Source organism: Macrobrachium rosenbergii, chromosome 41, assembly GCF_040412425.1.
Source record: "Macrobrachium rosenbergii isolate ZJJX-2024 chromosome 41, ASM4041242v1, whole genome shotgun sequence".
In the NCBI taxonomy this organism is placed as follows: domain Eukaryota; kingdom Metazoa; phylum Arthropoda; class Malacostraca; order Decapoda; family Palaemonidae; genus Macrobrachium; species Macrobrachium rosenbergii.
In genome coordinates, this window is record NC_089781.1 from 405,114 (window position 1) to 426,896 (window position 21,783).

The following is a 21,783-nucleotide window of genomic DNA, read 5'->3' on the forward strand; positions in this document are numbered from 1 at the left end:
GGAGTGCCAAGGAGACCCAGATCTCCTGACAGGAAGGCTGGACCCCTGTCTGTAGTGATGCCGTCTGGCACTCCGAAGTGGCTTATCCAACTGGAGAGGGGGGCCTCTGCACATGATGTTGTTGATGCTTCATCTATGGGGGTTGCTTCGGGCCAGCGAGTGGAGCGGTCTATGACCGTCAGGAGGTATCTGGCTCTCCTCGACTGCGGAAGGGGCCTGACGACGTCGATGTGGATGTGGCCGAACCACCGACGAGGCTGGGGAAAATCGCCGATCCTGGACTCTGTGTGCCGGGATGTTTGCTCGTCTGGCACGGGATGCAGCTCCTTGCCCACTGGCGGACGTCCTTGTTGATGCCATGACAGACAAACTTGTCAGTCATGAGGAGCGCCATTGTGTGTCCTGATGGATGGGAGAGACCGTGGACAATGTCGAACACTTGCTTTCTCCTCGAGGCGGGTACCAGGGGGCGTGGGCGGCCTGTGCTGGTGTTGCAGAGGAGGGTTGTGTCCAAGTGTCTTAAGGGCACGTCTTTCCATTTGAGAGCTGTCACTGCCGTCCTGTAGTCTGCCGTCTCTGGGTCCGCTGCTTGTTCTCTCACGAGGTCTTCGTAGTCGATGCCGAGGTGAAGGGAATTGATTTCTACTCTTGACAGAGCGTCGGCCACTGGGTTTTTCTTGCCAGGAACGTAGTTGATGGTGCAACCGAATTCGGAGATGGTGGTCATGTGCCACTGTTGCCTTGCAGACCACGCGTACCTCTGCTTTGCAAATGCGTGAACCAAGGGTTTGTGATCTGTTAGGATTGTGAATTCGGTTCCCTCCAGCAGGTACTTGAAGTGCCTCACAGCCTGGTAGATGTCGAAGGTGCTGTAGCAGGTCTCAGCTGGCAAAAACTTGCAGCTGAAGAAGGCCAAGGGCTGGGGCGTGCCGTTCACCAGCTGCTCGAGTACTGAACCGCAGGCAATGTTGCTGGCGTCCGTTGTCAACCTGAGGGCAGCGGTGGGGTTGTAGTGAGTTAAGGTAGTGGCACTGGAGAGGGCCCTTTTCATCTGAAAGAATGCCTGCTACTGCGGAGCTTCCCACGTTAGTGTTTTTGGTTTCCCCTTCAGGATTGACATCAGGGGGTACATGATGTGGGTGACATCTGGGATGAAGTGCTGGTAGTAGTTTATCATCCTGAGAAACTCCTGAAGGGCCTCGATGGTTTGTGGTTCCGGAAAATTTTCTGTAGCTTTTACTTTAGAGGCCGTGGGGCGCACTCCTGCTGGGGAAATCTTGTGGCCGAGGGAGTCTCCTTTTTCTTTCCCGAAAATGCACTTGTCGAACCTGACAACTAATCTGCTGTCCTGCTGGCGTTTCGTGACGGCGCAGACGTGGCGAAGGTGTTCCTCTAGGGACCTGGAGAAAATGAGGATGTTGTCGACGTACCAGATGCAGAAAGGCAGATCTCCCAAGATGGTTTCCATCAGGCGCTGGAAGGTGGCACCTGCGTTCCTGAGACCAAAAGTGGAATAGGAAAATGTGTAGCTCCTGAAAGGCGTGATGATGGCAGTTTTTGGGACGTCATCGGGATGTACAGGGACTTGGAAGTACAACTTCAGTAGGTCCATCTTGGAGAAAACTTTGGCTCCATGGCGGGCGCCCGTCAGTTCCTGCATGTTAGGGAGGGGGTAGTGGTCTGGTGTTGTTACCAAATTCAGGCGCCAATAGTCAACGCAGGGCCTCCATGAACCATCGGATTTCTTTACCTTGTGGAGGGGAGATGCCCACGGGCTTGATGCCATTTTTACAGACGCCCATGCGGTCCATTTCTGTGAAGGCCCATTTGGCGTCTTGTAACTTCTGGGGGAACAGTCGTCAGATCAGAACTTGGCATGGGTTGGTGGGCCCGTCGTGGTGATGTGGTGGAAGATGCCATGTTTTGCTGAAGCCCCAGGTAACTGGCACAGTTCTGATTTGAATATGTCCGGGAACTCCAGTTGGAGGGACGTGTAGCTGTTGGGGGCTGTGTAGCAGATGGTGGGAATTCCAGGTCCGGTGGAGAGCTGACGGGAGTGGCATGTTCCTGTGTTGAGGAGGCGTTGTCTGGCGATGTCGAATAAAAGTCCGTGGTGCCCTAGGAAGTCTGCGCCCAGCAGCGGGAACTTAACATCCACTATGATGAAAGGCCAGTGGTATCTGCGCCCCAGGATTGAGATAACCCAGGTCGTCGTGCCATAAGTGCAGATGGGAGTTCCGTTTGCTGCTATGAGGGTGGGTATTGAGTCAGGTATTTTTTCTAAACCTTCCCTGGATGGCGGAAAGACCGACTGCATTGCCTCCGTATCTACCAGCAGGTGTCGTTTGGAAATTTCGTCCGTGATGAAAAAATGAGCTGGGCGGGGGGAGGTGGATTTCGCGGCCACAGTTGTTACTTGTGGCCGCCTTTGTTGTTTTTTGTGAAAGAACAGGGAGGCCTGCAGGTTCTGGTGTTGGTCCCGAACTTTCTATGGTAGAGGCACCACACCGGGTTTGAACATGTCCTGTGCTCTCTGAGTGGCGGTCTCTTCTTATAAACGTTGTTGATGTCTCTGTCGTCGTCGCCGTCTTTCTCCGACAGGTTGCAGGCTCCGAGGGCAGTGGCTGCAAGGGCAGTTGAGGCCTTGGTGGCCTCGTATAGTTTCTGGGCGTCGTCGACTAAGGCATCCATGTCTAGGTTCTCTGCATCTCTTATCTGGCACCGAACTTCCCGCGGGAGGCGCCGAAGCAAAATTGCTTTGGTTAGATCTCTCATCCTTTTCCTCTCGTTCTCGTCACGGCCTGGGAGTGTTATCAACCCACGCACCTGGTCCCAGGCTTCCCTGGGTGATGCATCTCTGAGGGGCTGGGATAACAGGTCAGATGCGCACTGCACTTTCTCAGACACGGGCATGGAGTGACTAGGTCTGATTTGGTAGCATCGTCTGAGATGCGCGCCATGTGAAAGTGCACGTCTGCGCACTGGAACCGTGATGCCGTGTTTTGCCATGAGAACAGGGGAAGTTTGACTGTGTCTGGCTTTGTTGGTGAGAGAGACGTACAGACGATGTTCACGGGTTCGCATTGAGGTTCTGCTTCTGACATCTTTACTTCTCTCACGCACCAAAACACAGGAAAATCCGCCATATTGAGTCCGTTAATGGTGCTGATTTCTTCGAGAGGTCGAATGAACTGCCAAAATGTGCCCTTTTGGGTACGCCGTATCTAGTCCATTAAAGGCAAAGTTTCCGCCAGGGAGGGTGCTATAGAGGCCTAAACTTTATTCCGTAGTTAGTCCGCTAAAGGCTTTCTGATGGTAGGGTGCGGCCGTCATTAGTCTATTAATGGCTGGGCCAAAACCGTGCTACCTATCCCTGACCTGGGGTCACCAGTGTGAGGTTCAAGAGAAATGTCAAAAGAAAGACTGATTTTTTATTATTCTCGATAGGTGTTTATAAAACAAAAAGTGGACGGAAAGGTAGCGGGCAACTCGAGGCCCCCTGCTGCACCCATACAGAATTTGTATCGGCAGAAAGGCCATAAAAATATGCAATATTTGTTACATGGCATATAAAGAATAGATAAATAAAGAAAGGGTAATGATGCATAAGATTAATGTACATCTGAAAGAATCTGAAGAAAAGACAGGTATTTGTTGCCCATGACAAATGATATTAATGTAACAATAAAAAGGGAGAAACAACAAGAAATGGAGAAGGCGATTTGTTAATACAAATGATATTAATCAGAGTAACAATAAAAATTAAAATATTAATAACAACAAGAAATTATAATAATAATAATAATAATAATAATAATAATAATAATAATAATAATAATAATAATAATATAATGACAGAGTCTTGAGATGACACTTCATAATTGCAAAAATAGAGAATAAGTCACTTAAGGAACAGATGCCTCATTATCCCATCTTTCCCACAATTTAGATCTTCTTGCGTCACTGCTTAGGATGCTTTGTATGAGCAAATTGCTGCTGTTTCTCAGACGGGTGATCAGACTGATCACTGTTCGCCTCACAATGATTTCCAAATTATCCTGGAGGTTTCTATGAACATATGTGTGGCAGAGTGATCACAAGTGTTTGTGAGGCGTCTCAGAATGTCATTGTGGACAACAATAATACGTCTCATGATCTCTCAGGTATAGTTCGTCCAAAGGGAGCACCCATATATACTGTAGCAGTACGAGCGGAAGAGCAGCAGTTTCGCACCTCGTTGACAGAAGGCAAACCTCCTTGAAATCATGTTGCAAGTTGCACATAGTTTACAACACCTCTATGTCTGCCGTATCTTTTAGGTCGTCCATGATAATGTGGTCCAAATACCTATACAGAAATTCATGCATGAACTCCAGACGATGATTTCCGAGAAAAATTTGTGGTTGGTTCTACAATATGCTTAAGCGATCTTGGGAGCAGTAACATACACTGGGTCTTGGTTTTGTTGTATAGGATATCAAATTACTCTGTATACTGGCGGCAGGTGTCGATGAGTTGCTGGAGACCTTGCACTGATGGGGAAATCGGAACCATATCATCACCATAACAGAGGTTGTTTATTGTTGTTGCGTTGATAGTGGATCCGATTGGGAGTGAGTTCAGTTTGACATTCAGGGCATCTGTGTACGTGTTAAAAAGGTATGGAGAGAATGCCCCCTTGCCAGAGCCCATTTAGGGAGCTGACAGTGTACGACAATACGTTACCCCATTTGACACAGAATTGCTGTATGGAGAACAACAACATAAAATGCCAATTAGGTATAGAGGCGTGCCTCGTTTGTGCAGCTTCAGGAAGAGCTTCAGGTAGTTTACTGTGTCAAATGCTTTTCTCACATCTACAAAACATAGGAAAACAGGAAAGGCTGATGATAGGTAACAGTTCAGCAGTTCTTTCAGGATGTAGATGTCAGTTGAGTGGTTTACTTTAAAGCTGAACTGGTTGTCAGTAGTGTGTAGAAAGGGGAGAAGTCTCACTAGAAGAACGGACTCAAGTATCTTCGACGCAATTGTAGTACAGTAATTGCAATCGGGCGATAATTGCCAGGGTCAGCTGCATCCTTTAGCTTGTTTTTTATTAGTGGTATTAAGTGAGCTAAGAGTAGGGAGTCTGGGAGAAACTGGTGAATTATGCATGCATTGAATAGAGCGGCTAGCAAAATGTAAATTATCGGATGGCAAAATTTGACAGCTTCAGCAGGTAGATCATTGCAGCCAGGCGATTCATTATTAGGTAGGTTGTTTATGGCATTGCTGATGTTACCTGGCACTATAGGATCAGCGAAATGAAACAATGTTATCAGTAAAGAGGTTTTCTACATCCCTTCTGGAGTCTTGATTGCTTATGCACCTGTGCCACCCCTTCATCTTTCGAAGGTCTTGGCACCTCTAATCCAGAAGAGGATGTCAATGCCCTCCACTATCTTCTTCCGTTCCTCTGGAACTTCTACCCCTTATCTTTCTCTGTTGATATTTCCTTTAAGCTTTTCTTAAATTTTCACCACAAGAGGCAATTAAAATATGGGATACCATTCCCCTTTAAATACATAAATCATTTTGTTATGAAGCGGTAAGAATAACAGAGTGGGAAGTGGCACACCTTTGCGCCCATACTTTGGCACAGGGCTTGCATGTCAGCTCTTCCTGAAGAAGTTGCACCCTTTGGGTTCCCTTTTCTGGCCCTTGGGCTGAGAGATAGTCCGGGCCATAGTTTACATGTGACAGACAATAAAGTTTTGCATATGCACTAAATACCTCACTCTATGTTCATTGGCTCTTCTGCCAATATCATTTACTCTTTTATTTATTTATTTATTTTTCTGTTTTTCTACTTTTAACGAATCGCGAGGCACAGACTCCTGCCCTTGTGATTTTAACACCACCTTCGTAAACAAAGAGAGGTGTCCCACCTTTTAGCACCTGTATCATTCTGTTCATTTTTCCTCTTGTTTTTATTTTTTGTTCTAAGAATTCTACTTTTGTCCCAGATCCCTCATCATTTGTCTGCTTATATCGTCATAACATTGAGCGAGTATCTATTTATAGCCTTTGCCTGAGTTGTGGGCCGTGGAAGCATAAAATTAGCTATGTTTAAAGTTAGCAAATTAAAACTCGCGAATACTCTCGCTCGCCCACAGCTGTCAAAATCCCCAGTGTAAGTTGTCAGCCGTCAACTGTCGATTTGGCGATGCTTTGAACTATTAGCTAAGCAATTACCAATGCGAACTGTGTATCGTCATTACAATATCACGTAAAGGGGATGTCATTTACAAAATAAACACTGTGAGCATCATTTACACCGCCTCTTCAAGGCATACTAACCACATGCCTCTGTTTATTTAGAATTAAGAAACTTATATGTAAATTAATTCTTAAATTTTGTCACCTGCCTCAAAATTAGCTTGTCCTTATAATCTTAAAGTAATGTATACCATAAATTTGAAGAAATTATTGTGCCATATTAAAGTAGTTACTATTAATGTGTGTTAGAAATAAAGTAAAGCTTCTTTCCATTTTTGTGTGTGTGTTGGAAGTAAAGTAAAGCTTCTTTCCATTTTTGTGTGGGAGATAAAGTAAACAACAACTTTTCCATTTTTTGTGTTGAGAAGAGTAACGTAAAGCATCTGTGCCGAGTTCTTCAATATCAATCAACATGTCCACCTGAAGGAGGTGTGTATGTTTTCTTCGGTGGAGAGCTATTATAATACAAGAAGTTGCTGCACAGACGACCCTCAATTTGCACTTAGTTTATTGAAAGTAGAAGCGTCACTGCCTACCCAAAGCCAGTTGACCTAGATATTAAAACAAAGTTATCAGCATTTCGATCTGTCCCTTTCTTTACCTGAAACAAACATTTAGATGGCACGGTCGAAAGAGGCAAAGATGATAGGCTGGGTGCCACTCCCTTAAGCAGCTTAGCCCAACTAAGCTGCTTAAAACAACCCTTCTAAAGGCAGATTGAGTCGGCTGGATTGTCTTTCCACAGGACACCCGGGGAGATGCAAGCAGATGGTCAAGACACCTGGAAGATGACGCATCTTGGGCATGGTCACCACATGGCCCCGACATCGGGGCCCCTACTCTCAACAGCGTCCTTAAAAGGGCCTTGGACTGAGATATCTTGGCAGTCAGTCATGGGGCAGTATGCAGTTGGGCCGTTAGCAGTTAGCCGTTAGCCATACACGCAGGCAAGTGATACAAGACGCTAAGAGGTCACCCTCCACCCAGATATCCACACCAGACTCCTGACGTGAACCCAGTACTACCGTCATCCTCAAAAGGACCTACCCAGGAACCTGAGTATTATGTCACGTGTGTGATTGTCCAGAGACCCACTTCCCCTAAGGTAAAGTGCGAGTAAAGACTTTTCAGTCACGACCATTTGCTCTTTTGAAGTGTTACTGAGTGCCAGTATTGTTTCTCATCCTTGTGTCATTTGTTCAGTGCCTTTTGTAGTGTTTCCTGTTCCAGTCCTTGAGTCCTTGGCACCCTCAGTGCAGACTCGAGTCATATTCTGTGTTATATTTTCCTTTACTGGCGTTTACTGGCGTGTAATGTGTAAATCTCTCTTGCAGAGGGACCTATTTGCAGTGGACTCATCTTGGACTGTGCCTTGCCCTTAGTCAAGACTCCAGTAGGAGGACCTTCAGGCATTGCAAGCCCTTTAACAATTCAATTACTCATTTTCCCATCTAATGCTTTTCTTTTGTAAATATAATTCCTTAATTTATCCCAAGTGTTTATGTAACATTTCCTTATCAAGTAAAGCCTTCAGCTCCTAAAATCATCCCTTGTTCTTTGTTTATTACGATTTCCCTTTACGTAAGTCAGAACTCCAAGGCCAATTAAATAAAGTTTCTGTTGCCGGCCTGTCAAAATCCCTAGAAATCACATAACCCCAGGGAAATTCGTAAAATAATGAATATGAAATTTGTTTAGTAATTCAAGACTATTGTGATTATTTCCTTTGATTTATTGAACAAGAAGATGGGATTACTCAGGAAAAGAGGTTAGCCTAATGTTATCTGGGCTATCAAAATGCAACTTGCATGATACATGAGATATGTATATGGTGAAATCATGTTTACTGGATAAAATTTTAAGAGTCGCATGATATATGACATTGAATGATACATGAGTATATGCAGCATATTTGATTTGTTTTACTCATTTTACCCTATCATGAAAACTGTGTTTGTGGAGAAAACCCTGTGTTTACATCTTTAGTATATTTGGCATTTCTGAATGACAATTGTCCAAAGCAAATTCATTTTAAGAACACTACTAAAAAGTAGTTGATCATTTTCTGTTTTACTGGAATAAATTATTTTTCATTTCATCTCATAATATCAAGGAAGCTTTACTTGTACTCCTCTGTGTGTGTGTGTGTGTGTGTGTTTACATCTACATGTGGCATTCCATCAATGTTGATGTTACTGTTGGTACACAGTGTGTGCGTTTGTGTGTGTTTCTTAGCGCAGTATCGTGTGTTGCCATTTTTCGTTTTTGCTTTGCTCGATTTATTATACAACATTTCAATACAAGTTTAGTTGAGTAAGTACGATTATCACAGATATCATAACAGTACACATGAGAATATTTTATCACTGCTGATATTTCATCTCTAATTTAAAATGTTTAAAGTGCAAAGTTGTAGATGTTGGCAACACACTGTGCTATTTATAACTTAAATACTGCAACCAGCCAAAGTGGAGTATGTGTCAGACATACCCTACACACACAATTGCACTGGATTGTCAAAATAAAAAATGAAAAATACAGTGAAAATAAAAATGAGAATAGCATTAAATAAAAATAAAAGGGAAGGAAGGAGTGTGTGTGTGTGTGTGTGTGTGTGTGTGTGTGTGTGTGTGTGTGTGTGTGTGTGTGTGTGAGTGTTTGTGTTATAAGCTTAGGTTTCAATTTAAGTGACACCTCAGTTGTTGCCTCTAAAATAAATCTAATCGTTCGGGCCAGCCCTAGGAGAGCTGTTAATCAGCTCAGTGGTCTGGGTAAACTAAGGTATACTTAACTTTCTCTCTCTCTCTCTCTCTCTCTCTCTCTCTCTCTCTCTCTCTCTCTCTCTCTCTCTCTCTCTCTCCCTACTGTATCCCTATTCTTTTGCTTTGTGGTTTTCTTTAATAAAATGTGGAAAAATCCCAAAAGAAAAAACACAAAACAAAACAAGCTCAAGTCAAACATCTAATTAGCCCCCTTCACCCATCCAGCATTGCATCCCCACCCTCTCACAGCCTGGGAAACTGCTCCCCAGCTCTGCCCACCTTCCAAAACAACCCTTCTCTGAGTGAGTCTCTCTACATAGCCTTACTGCCCATCCTTTCCCATGGTGCCACACCATCCAACCCACCCCCACACTGGAAACTTCTCCAGGCTTCCTCCACCCCGAAACCCTTTCTCAATCTCTTCATGTTACCAACATTTTCCTAAGGCTGTGCAGCATTGCCAACCATCGGAGAGCAGCTTTCTCAAATTTTTAAAAAATTTCTATATATCATATATCTTTATCCTTGGTCCCTGGTCAAGCTGTGTCAGATAATGTTGAGTTCCGGATAACAAAGATCCAGATAATCATACACACACAGGGTAGGCCAGGCAATTAAAAAAATTAACATCTGTAGCAGAACTCGGTAGCATTAGGGACCTAAACCCATAGGAAAAGTTTCCACAAGTAACCTCTATTGAAGGTGGTCTTAAGCTATTTTTCCCTGTTCTATGTTCGGCGAATGTTTTGACAAAATTTCAGAACCCGAGATCATAAGATACCAGCCATCCACCCTGTTTTGACCTAAAAACAGGCAGAGAGAAATCAGCATGCGTGCGAGAGGTACGCGTCTCGTAGTACTCTTCCTCTGACTGTGTTTCCTTGCTATTGGTGAATTGGGAAGACTGCTATTATCAAGACTTCTGATCGTCCCTTGTATGCGCAAACAACTTGTCGTCCATGGTAAGTCTGATTTTTTTTGGCAAAGCTTCGCCGATTTACTAGTATCTCTTTCTGTATTTCCAGTTCCTTTGTTCCCCCTTCACCACCATCTAGATAAACCAGATAAACAATTTACCTTTATGAAGTCTAGATTAAGAATAATTTATATTGTTTAGCGACAGTCAACTATTCCCGTGAAGTAGCTAGGAATTAGGGAAGGTTCAGAAGAGGAATAGCCTTTACCCGTACTGCGTACGATAATCCGTTGTGTTAAAACCCTCACTGAAGCAAAGGGAAATTGACTGCGTCCGAAGTTGGGCGATTGTTCAAGTAATTTTTCTAGCTAACTGTATATTCTTTGTGTCGAGGCTTTCTCCTCGACTGGCGACCTTATTTCATTAATAAACATCTGTCTTTGAGGTTAACTTGTAGCTTCATTTGACAGGTTATGTGTGTCCTTGGCACTCAGGGCCTCATAAATTACGTTACTCAAGTAATAAACTCATCAGCCAAGCCCCATAATTATGTAATATATATATATATATATATATATATATATATATATATATATATATATATATATATATATATATATATATATATATATATATATGTATGTATATATATATATATATATATATATATGTATATATATATATATATATTATATATATATATATATATATATATATATATATATATATATATATATATATATATATATATATACATATATATATATACATACAGTATATACAGTATATATACTGTATATATATGAAGATGAAGTCCAGAACCTTGGAATTACATGTACTATTACCAGGAAGGAGGTAAAGAAGGCACTAAGAAATGAACAATTGCAAAGCAATTGGACCAGATGGAATTCCTGCAGAAGTATGGAAGAGCCTGGGAGAAGAATAGTCATGCTGTGGGACTTTCCAAGGAAAATATACAGTCGGGAGAAGATACCAAAAGAATGGAGAAAAAGCTTTATTGTCCCTATTTTTAAAGAGAAGAGGACATCCAGGATTGTGCAAAATACTGAGGGTTAAAGCTAATGTCCCAAACCATGAAAATCTGGGAAAGATTGATGGATCAAAGGATTAGGGAAGACACATCTTTAGGTGAAAAACAGAAGGAGCAGATATTGCAGTTGCTGGACGAAAACTAAGACATCTTAACCAGCAATCCAGGAAGGGTTTTGTTAAGAGAATACCTAAACGAAGTGATGATAGATCAGCTAGTTGGAGTAAAAATGTATCTTTCACCATAAGCTACTAAGAAACTGATTAACGAAGAAGTAGGCATGTTCAAGATGGGGATATAGAAAGGTCAACTTTTGCCTACTGTTTGCCAGTAAGGATGGTGAAGATGGATGAATCAAACAATTCTATGTGGAGTAGTGTCTACTGAGTGCTAATAACCAAGTCCCACAATGAACTCTTGGGAAGCCCAGAGGCTATGATGGTAAAACTTTGCAACATATTTTTCACCAAGGTGGACTCAAGTGCGGGGTAGTATAGGCAGATCCCAACAGGAAAAGCACCAAAGGAGAAGACAATTTCACAGTTTCAAGTGGATGTTACCTTTCAAGAGGAAGCCATCTGGAGTAATAAACTCAGAGGTGACATTCAACAGGGTGATGAGAAAGATAATGGCTAGTGCAAAGAACACTTACTATTTTGCAGATAAAGTGTTTACTCAAACAGCATCAGAGTGAGGGAAACAGGAATGACTATACGACCATCCAAATGTTGCGTTAGCTACAGAAAAATGGAATTCCTTGGACATAAGGTCATTTGTGAAAGGACAGCCATGAATGAGGCGAAGCTGATAAAGATATAGGATGCAGCACCACCACACACCAAGATGCAAATGATATCATTCTTAGGTCTGACAGGCTACTACAAGAAGTTGTGAACAACTATGCAAGTCTAGCAGTACCTCTGACAGACCTAGTGAAGAAGACCTCAACAAAGGCATTTGACGGACTGCAGCAGGCTTTGGGAAATGCACCGATACTGAGTACCAGACTTTAATAAGGCTTTCGTGAGGATGGATGCATCAAATACAGGTAATTTCATACATAAGTTTACAAAAATGTTTGATAAAGAGCTAATGAAGTTTTATTAAGTTGTGATTACTCTCAAAACCACATTAATGATTTTTTTCAGAGGGTTTACAAGATGCTTCCAGAGTCCCCAAGTTGACCAGGATAACATAATGCCTGTTTGTGGCAGCACAAGCATATACAGAGAGAGAGAGAGAGAGAGAGAGAGAGAGAGAGAGAGAGAGAGAGAGAGAGAGAGAGAGAGAGAATATGGAAGTGGGAAAAGAACTCATAGTAGTTGGTGGTTAAAACACACGCAAAATCAGTAACTCTTAGTTGTTGGTCGTTAAAATGCACCCAAAATCAATAAAAATACAGTAATGCTTTGAAAGCACTGTTTTATAACTTATAGCTAATTTACTAAAAAAAGTCTGCAATATCAATGAGAGAGAGAGAGAGAGAGAGAGAGAGAGAGAGAGAGAGAGAGAGAGAGAGAGAGAGAGAGAGAGAGAGAGAGAGAGAGAGAGAGATCAGCTGATGTTAAATGATGGAAATGAAAAAAAATAAACGATATCGGTTGTTAATATGTACCCACAATCACTAATGAAAATATATTTTTTTAATTTGTAATAAAAAAAAAATTTCTTCTCTACAACTAGCAGTACTTACGAAGATGTTTTCAATAGCTGAGTAGTAAGGGGAAGGGCATCATCAGCTGACAAAAGAGAACAACTGGCTGTTTCATATAATATGTAGCATTACTAGCGAAAAAGGAACTCCACGATAGGTTGGATATATAAACTTTATTCCACCAAAGTGTATTCTAACCTTAACACCAAAATCACTGATCTGGCACCCTACTGGTTCCAGTGATTTCAAATTAGTGATTAACTACCTGTATTAAAATTACCTACATGAATAGCATCAATACTCACCTCCCCAACTGCAAAAAGATATTTACATTTAATTCTTACATAAAAAATTATATAACCCAGAGAATACCCAACAAATGGCACGGACAAAAATATGGGGTTCAGGGAAAGGCCAAGAACTTCAACCTGTTATGGACTGGAAATATTACTTGAGACAGACACACACATTTAGTTACTATGAATATACAAAGTTGATGAGCTCAAAAGAATTCTTTACAAACAAAACTGACTACCAAAAACAAGATTTAAGTATAGCTACAACTGAAAAGATTATAACCGAAAAAATGTAAGTAGAATGAAGTGTAATTTACTAACAAGCAAATACCTACACCAAGCACAACACAAAAACGATAAACAGAACAACAATCAAAATGAAGATATAGATGTTACAGTAGCCACGAACAGCATGTGGAAGACACTCACAGAAATGTCCAATCATACAGAGCTCACTAAAGATGTTTTACCATCTCCCAGTATTAAAGATGTCCCGACCTCAAAGACGCATACAATTTTGACTGGCAAAAAACAATAATAATAATAATAATAAATAAAGTTGCACCACTTTTATGGGATGAACGCTTTGGTTTGAATGGTGTGCTGCACGCATTCAACTTCATCAATGTATTGAAGTGGCAGGGCTTCAGTACTGCGTACTTAGTACTGTAATTTTGTCAGTTACATACTGTACAGTATTTGAAAAATACTTTGTTTTTCCAAGTTCACTGATTTTAATGTTTAATAAGCTTCTCTTAAGTTGATAGACCAGCAAACTGAAAACTCTGAAAAGATTACCGAGTAACGTATCAGGTATAAAATGCTTAGCCGTGTTTCATCAGAATTTTCTTGACCAATGGCGTTTCACTGTGAGCAAATGGATTGGGCTCTAACTGGTGCAGTATTTGACTTTGACAGCACTGGATGAAGACTTATGCAGCAGTATTCTTAAATCTCAGATGAAGGAAGGCAACAGGAAATAAGCAATACATTTTATCATACAGTTAAGCTTTTTTAAAAACACTACTCAAAAATGGCATCTCAAACAGAACAAACAAAAATTAGAATATCAAAATCCACACAATACAGATATTACCAACATGAAAAAACTTTTTATTCTTCAAAACCTGACAATATTTTCCACCTTACTATATAAACTGCCTAGCTGTGTTTTGTCAGAACTTTCTTGACCAACAGTGTTTCAGAGCGTGCAGATGGACTGGGCTACAGCAAGTCCATTATCCTAAGATTCTGATAGTACTGGATGTAGCCTCATGAACCAATTTTTTTTATTTCTTTTTTAATCTCAGACAAAGGAAACCGTATTAGGAAATACGGAATGACATTTTATTGCATAGTCACCTTTTTAAAAACACTACTCGAGCATGACACCTCAAACAGAAAAAAAGTATAAATACTAAAATGCATCCAGTACAGATATTACAAATACGAAAAACATTTTTATCTTCAAATGCGATAATATTTTGCATATTATTACCATTAAATTTTGCGAAGGTAAACAAGATATGACAAAAATATTTGGGGAGAGTGGAAATACCAGCACAGTAATAGTGGTATACAACATATGAGGTGTGTTAAAAATACATCTGACCTTTATTCATAAAAAATACTCGTATTCAGATACAATAATGTTACATTAATCTCCTTCAAAGCAGCCCCCTTGGTCTCCCACACACTTCTCCCAATGGTTCTGCCACTGTCGGAAGCAGCGCTGGAATGCCTCTTTTGAGATGGCGAGCAGCTGGTCTGTCGCATTCTGCAAGATGTCTTATCTGGACTGAAATCTGACCCCTTTCAGGAGCATTTTCAGCTTGGGGAAAAGCCAGAAATCACACAGAGCCATGGAGAGTAGGGAGCCTGATGAAGCACAGGTGTGTTTGTTTGGCCAGGAAACGCTATATCAAATGTGAGGAATGGGAGGAAGCGTTATCGTGATGGAGCTGCCAATTGTCCGATGCCCACAGAGAGAGAGAGAGAGAGAGAGAGAGAGAGAGAGAGAGAGAGAGAGAGAGAGAGAGAGAAACAAAACATTTACGCACATTCTAAAGAATTTATTGAGTCAAGTAAGGCGTGCAAATCCCTTAGTTTTGTTTTTTCTTTTCACAAAAAGGGACCAGATTTCAGTCCCGAGAAGACATCATGCAGAATGTGACGGACAAGCTGCGCGCATCTCAAAAGCGACGTTCCAGCGCCGCTTCCGACAGTGCCAGAACCGTTGGGAGAAGTGTGTGGCAGCCAAAAGGGACTACTTTGAAGGAGACTAGTGTAAGATTGTTGTATCTGAATACGAGTATTTTTTATGAATAAAGGTCGGTTTTTTAACACACCTCGTATAAGCCACAACTCATTTGTTACCATGTCTACCTATATTCTGCCGATATAGGAGTGAATCTGACTATTTATACTTTTGTGAATTCAAAATTTTGCTAATTCACTATTTCAAATAAGTATATATACACTTCATTCACAGATCGTATAAGTAAGTTCTTATTGCTGTTTGGAAAGCAAACTTTCCTCTCAGGTTAAGATAGGGCTATGAATAATGTAAGCTTTGACCTTCAGACCACATGATAAATTTTTGAGACCTAATCCAGGAAAAACAATAGCATCTTCGACACCGGGAAATATAGTAATTTATATGCATTAATTCATACCTACAGATGAATAATGAAGAAGAAATGGCCGTAGGAATCACAACAGGAAACAGTGTGCGGCAAACCAAACCAACAAGAAATAACTCACTACCACCAGGGTCACTTTGGAGCCCAGATGAATGGCCTACCAGGTGAAAGAACTCCCTTTTTTTAATGAGTATGTCTGAAAATTGCAATGGATGTACAACAGGCTATAGTGAAGTAATAGATTTGTGACTGACCAAACGCTAATGCAGCATTTATGATTGACAACACAATACTGCAGCAAAGTTGATGTTCTTTGCATTCAGTTCAAATAAAATCACTGTACGGAATTCAGTGCCAAGCCATCTTATATTTACCATCAACATTATTACACTGTATTACTGTAATCTGTTAATGTTTGCCATCTATTTTCTTACCTGAAGACCCTCTATTTGCCATCTGCTTGCGACAGTACTGATAATCATCCGTCTGTGGATTATCATATTCACTGATCATACTTTGCTCTACTAAGTCAAACACTTCTTCCAATGTTAACTTGTCATTTTCAGAAGAAAGAAGCTCGACACTTTTATCCACAACACCTGAAAATAAAATAATTTATATGACGTAAACATATTTTTGGTGAAAGAGTTTTCCTCATCCATTTGTTAACAAATGCTTTATCCTAATTAATTTGGTTTATAAACTTTTTCACTTACTATATCTCCAATGTATTAATAAACAAATTGCTGTAAATTGAAAGGCTTGTAATGTATACTGTGATTTATGAAGATAAAGAATGGCAGTACAGTAACCAAGAAAGCTCCAGACTGAAAAAAAAATTGCTTTTCATTTTTTGTTAGCTAATTATCAGAATACAAAGAGCATAGCATATCCTATTTGCTATTAGCTGACAGAACTTAAAAAAAAAACAGTTCCATCATGATTTAGCTGTGAAGCAACAAAGTGAATTACAATTAAAGATGATTAACAATAACCAAATACATGGCAAGTTCAGTATGAATTAAACAACTTGAAAGGATTAATGGTATACAGAACCTACTGAAGATTTTCCTTTCAGTAAGCATAACTAAAAACCTCTATGAATAAGCCTCACTATGAGGTGCACTGCATGACTGTAAGACTTCTTGTTGAGGAGGTTTCAATAACATGAATAGTCAGTTTCTAGTTAGATAGTACAAAGTAATTTCTTCACTGATAAAACTGGTCCTTTCTCATCGAACTAAAACAAAAAAATTGCAAATTACTCCATAACCAAACCTACTCTTCTTATCCAAGAATTTGAAAATCCTCATTGCTGCACCATTCTCATTCGGTAATATTCCTTTCGGGCCTCTTGTTTGCTATACAACTGATAGGTTGAAAACCATTAATAAATATCTGGGAATAAAAATATTTGTTCTGCAGGAGTACAAATTAAAAATGAGAAAAATCTGTCATTATTTACCAATAACAATAGTTTGGCGTTTTTACTTCTTTACAATTGATGTACGTTTTTAAAATAACAGTTGAACAAATACTACCGTATATAAAACCATAAACCTATTAATAAAATTACAGTATTAACACATTTGACCAGTTACTGGTTACCCATTTTACCATATTATATGGTGTACCCATTCATTATTTTGAATAAATTCAAAATAGTGTACTTTAAAATTTACTGAGTAAATAACTGCTTTTCATACTACTAACCAGCCAGTTAAAGGAGCAGAGTGGAAAAATGGCTTTCCATCAAACTTCGGGTGACGTAATAAACTTTTATCAAAACCTGTCATGTATGTATATGTGCATTTGAGTACATGACTGGATGCCAGGCCAATAAAGGTACAATACAAATACAGCATTACTGTACCTATACGACACTGACTTAATTTTTTTTTATTTTACAGCAATTTATATCGTTGTTTCAATGTGAACTTCCCTACATAAACATGAAAAGTGCACCATACATCAGTACATAAATGAATCAAAAAAGATTTGAACGAAAAGCAACATCCTTTTTTACCAAAAATGAATAATAATGGTACTATACAGAAATACATAACTATTTTGCCAGTTCTATATGCTCAAAGGATATAAACATTTTCAGTGAATTTATGGGTCATTTTTATATGTATTCTTTGGACATGGGAAATCGGTTTGGTTATTTTGTAAACTCCTATGTCTTTGGGGACTGGCTTTTGTTGGACATTAACCTTAGCTAAATCCCTGATTAACATACAACAAAAGCCAGTCCCCAAAGACAAGGAGTATACGAAATCCCTTGCCTCGACTGTGACCAACCATACATTGGTTTTACAGGTAAATCACTCCCCCAAAGATTAATACAACGTAAGCATTCAGTAAGGTATGGCCAGCAGAGCTCAGCTATATTTTTAAATACATAAATAACCATAACCACAGAATAAACTGGAATTTGTTACATAATTTATAGCAACAATTGTCGGTTCAAAAGCCAGATGGTGGAATCAGCACTGATTAAACAAAGAAATACGGTGAACCTCTCAAAAGGAGCTGGGGACTTAGTTATTACAGATAAAATCTTCCTCCAACCAGCGATTAAGAAGGTTAAGAAGCTATCAACTGGAGTGATGTAACGGCTCATCTCTGGAACTCTTGATATAAATACCGCTTTTCTGTAATTCTTATTTCAATCATACTTGCCTGTCGAGGAGACAGTTGTTCTCGAAATATATTGCATCAACTTTCTATCTTTTGGCATTTTTATGGGATCCTTTAAATTATATATATATATATATATATATATATATATATATATATATATATATATATATATATATATATATATATATATATAAAACTAGTAGAGTTTCATACATATACATTATATATATATATATATATATATATATATATATATATATATATATATATATATATATATATATATATATATATATATATATATATATATATATATATATATATATATATATATATATATATATATATATATACTGTATATAAGGATATATAAATATATATATATATATATATATATATATATATATATATATTTATACTGTATATATATATATATATATATATATATATATATATAAATATTTAAAAAGATCCCATAAAAATAGAAAGTTGATGCAATATATTTTTGAGAATAACTGTCTTCCTGACAGGCAAGTATGATTGAAATAAGAATTACAGAAAAGTGCTATTTGTACCAAGAGTTCCAGAGAGGAGCTGTTACATATTTATATATATATATATATATATATATATATATATATATATATATATATATATATATATTTATATATATATATATATCTATGTACATATATGTATATGTATGTATATATTTATATATATATATATATATATATATATATATATATATATATATATAACAAAAGGCTGATAAAAGTAGTAGAGTTGCAGTGAGATGTGTATATATATATATATATATATATATATATATATATATATATATATATATATATATATATATATATATATATATATATATATATATATATATATATATATATATATGTACAGGCAGTCCCGAGTTACGATGGGCTCGGCTTACAATGTTCCGATCCTATGATGTTCTACAAATATATTCATCAAAAATTATTTCCTGGGTTACTAGACGTTCCAGTTTACGACATCAATGACGCCGATCCAAGGGAAGAAAAATGGCTCTAAAAGGGCAAGTATATTAAAAATTTGGAGGTTTCTTAATGAAAAACTCAATAAAAATGCAGTTTATGTTGTTTACAAGACATCTAAATGATTAGAGGTAAGGTTTTCTTATGATTTTCGACGATATTTCTGGTTACGACGATTTTCAGCTTATGACGCGTAAACCAGGGACTACCTGTTTATATATATACATATATATAGTATATATATTCAGGCGGGGTTTCGTTTTGATGGCATGACAATAAGCGAAAATCGCCAATAACCGAGTATCAGTGCATCTGTTATGTATTTACTGGCACCAATACCTGGTTCTTGGCACCGATAAGCAGAAATTGGTGCAAATTGGCCAATTTTCGTCGCTAGACAAGTGCTGAAAAACCGGATAGCCAATAACTGGGGACTGCCTGTGTGTGTGTGTGTGTGTGTGTGTATATATATATATATGTGTGTGTGTGTATATATATATATATGTGTGTGAGTATATATATCTATATTATATATATATATATATATATATATATATATATATATATGTATATGTGTGTGTAAACATACATACATACATACATACATATATAATATATATATATATATATATAATATATATATATACATATATACATGCACAAACATAGCTAAAGTTTTCCTTGTTATGCATCATGTTAGGGAACAATATGCACTTACTGTAGGCCCAGACACTCTCTCTCTCTCTCTCTCTCTCCCCTACAGTATCTTTATTGGCATTACTTAATGCAGTAATCTTTCCACGGGGCCAGGATATTCTCCAAAATGGATCTGCTAAAATCTTATTTTCAGGTCCCAGTAGTGCCGGAGGACATCCCCAAAACTGCTATCATCACGCCCTTCGGGTCCTACATCTTCACCTTCTCCACCTTCAGCCTGAGGAATGCGGGCACGACCTTCCAGAGGTTGATGGACAGCATCCTGGGGGACCTGGACTTCTGCGTCTGCTATGTCGACAATATCCTAATCTTTTTCAGATCCTGGGAGGAACACCTGCAACACATCCGGAAGGTTCTGCAGCGCCTGCAGGAGAGTGGCCTCGTCATCAGGTTTGACAAATGCACCTTCAGCATCGAGAAGGCGGAGTTCCTGGGCCATGAGATACCCCAGAAGGCGTCCGCCCAATGTGATAACCGAAAATCAGCAAATTTCAGTTATCAGCGCCTCTGTTAGGTACGTATCGGTGCCAATACCCAATTATTGCCGCTGATAAGCAGGAATCGGCGATTTTTGGCACCAAAAATTGCCGATCTTCATAACTAGACAAGTGCCGTAAAACCAGATCGCCGTTAACTAAGCCTGCCGTTAACTAAGCCTGCCGTTAACCGGCAACTGCCGGCTTATATATACATACACACACACACACACACATATATATATATATATATATATATATATATATATATATATATATATATATATATATATATATATATATATATATATATATATATATATATATATATATATATATATATATATATACATACAGGTTGACCATCACTAATCCGGCATCACTGGGACCTGGAGGGTGCCGGATTAGCCATTTTGCGGGATTAACCATATATTACGCTAGAATACACGAAATCCAGTAGCTAAGCACCTCATCTTAGAATTAAAATATCCTATAAATCAGTACAAGTTGGTTAATAAAGAAAAGACAATTATCAAATACAGGTAGTGCTCGAGTTACGATAGTTCGACTTACGATATTTCGAGTTTACGATCACGATGGGGTTAGCAATTAATACCGGTACGAAAATAATTAAGAAATATTTTTAGAATTCGCGCAGGCGCAGGCAGCAGGTACAATCAGTCAGCGAGAGAGACCAACTTACAATAGAATAACTTCTTTTCCTCCATCTCTTTATTCCATCTGCTAGTTAAAAAAGTAAAAGAGAATGATAAAAGTATTGTTAGTAACGTTATACTCTTGCATAAATGCGTACAGCCATAAGCAACCAAACGTATTGGATAACAACTGTGTTTTGCTTGTATTTCAAACATCGTACGATAATACACAATTACCATATTTATGTTACAAATGACGTTAAGGACTGTACAATAGGACTGATATATTTTTTACACTATACCTTTATTCGCTTTGGGGAAAAGATCGGCAGGGAAATATACTGCTTCAGCAACTTAAAGCTGTAAGTTGTAGCTGAAGCTGAGAAAACAATGTTCAAGCTGCTAATGACTATAAATTATTGTGCATCGGCAACATGGATGAAACTCGACCGTAAATAAAACTGGAGAGAATGTATTTTAATCAAAACTACTGGGCATGAAAGAATACAAATTACTACTGCTTTCACGCAGATAAAAGATAAGTAGGTAAAGCTCGTATTATGATGAAAATCAAGAGAAAATAGCGAATGGAATCTTGATTGTTTTTTACACAAAACAAACATGCCCCCAAACGGCCAGCTGCGATTCCCGCGAACATCATATATTAAGGAAAATAATAGCTAA

The 21,783-nt window shown here is 38.8% G+C and overlaps 1 protein-coding gene across 1 annotated transcript in view; it reads right to left on the reverse strand.

The window, feature by feature from the left end:
• The window catches only part of LOC136826554 (alpha-2-macroglobulin-like), a 440,224-nt gene that overhangs the window by 257,098 nt on the left and 161,343 nt on the right, over positions 1-21,783 (reverse strand). Inside the window, 1 exon segment of the mRNA XM_067083736.1 lies at positions 16,014-16,178. Within this exon segment, the coding sequence (XP_066939837.1) occupies positions 16,014-16,178 (165 nt within the window).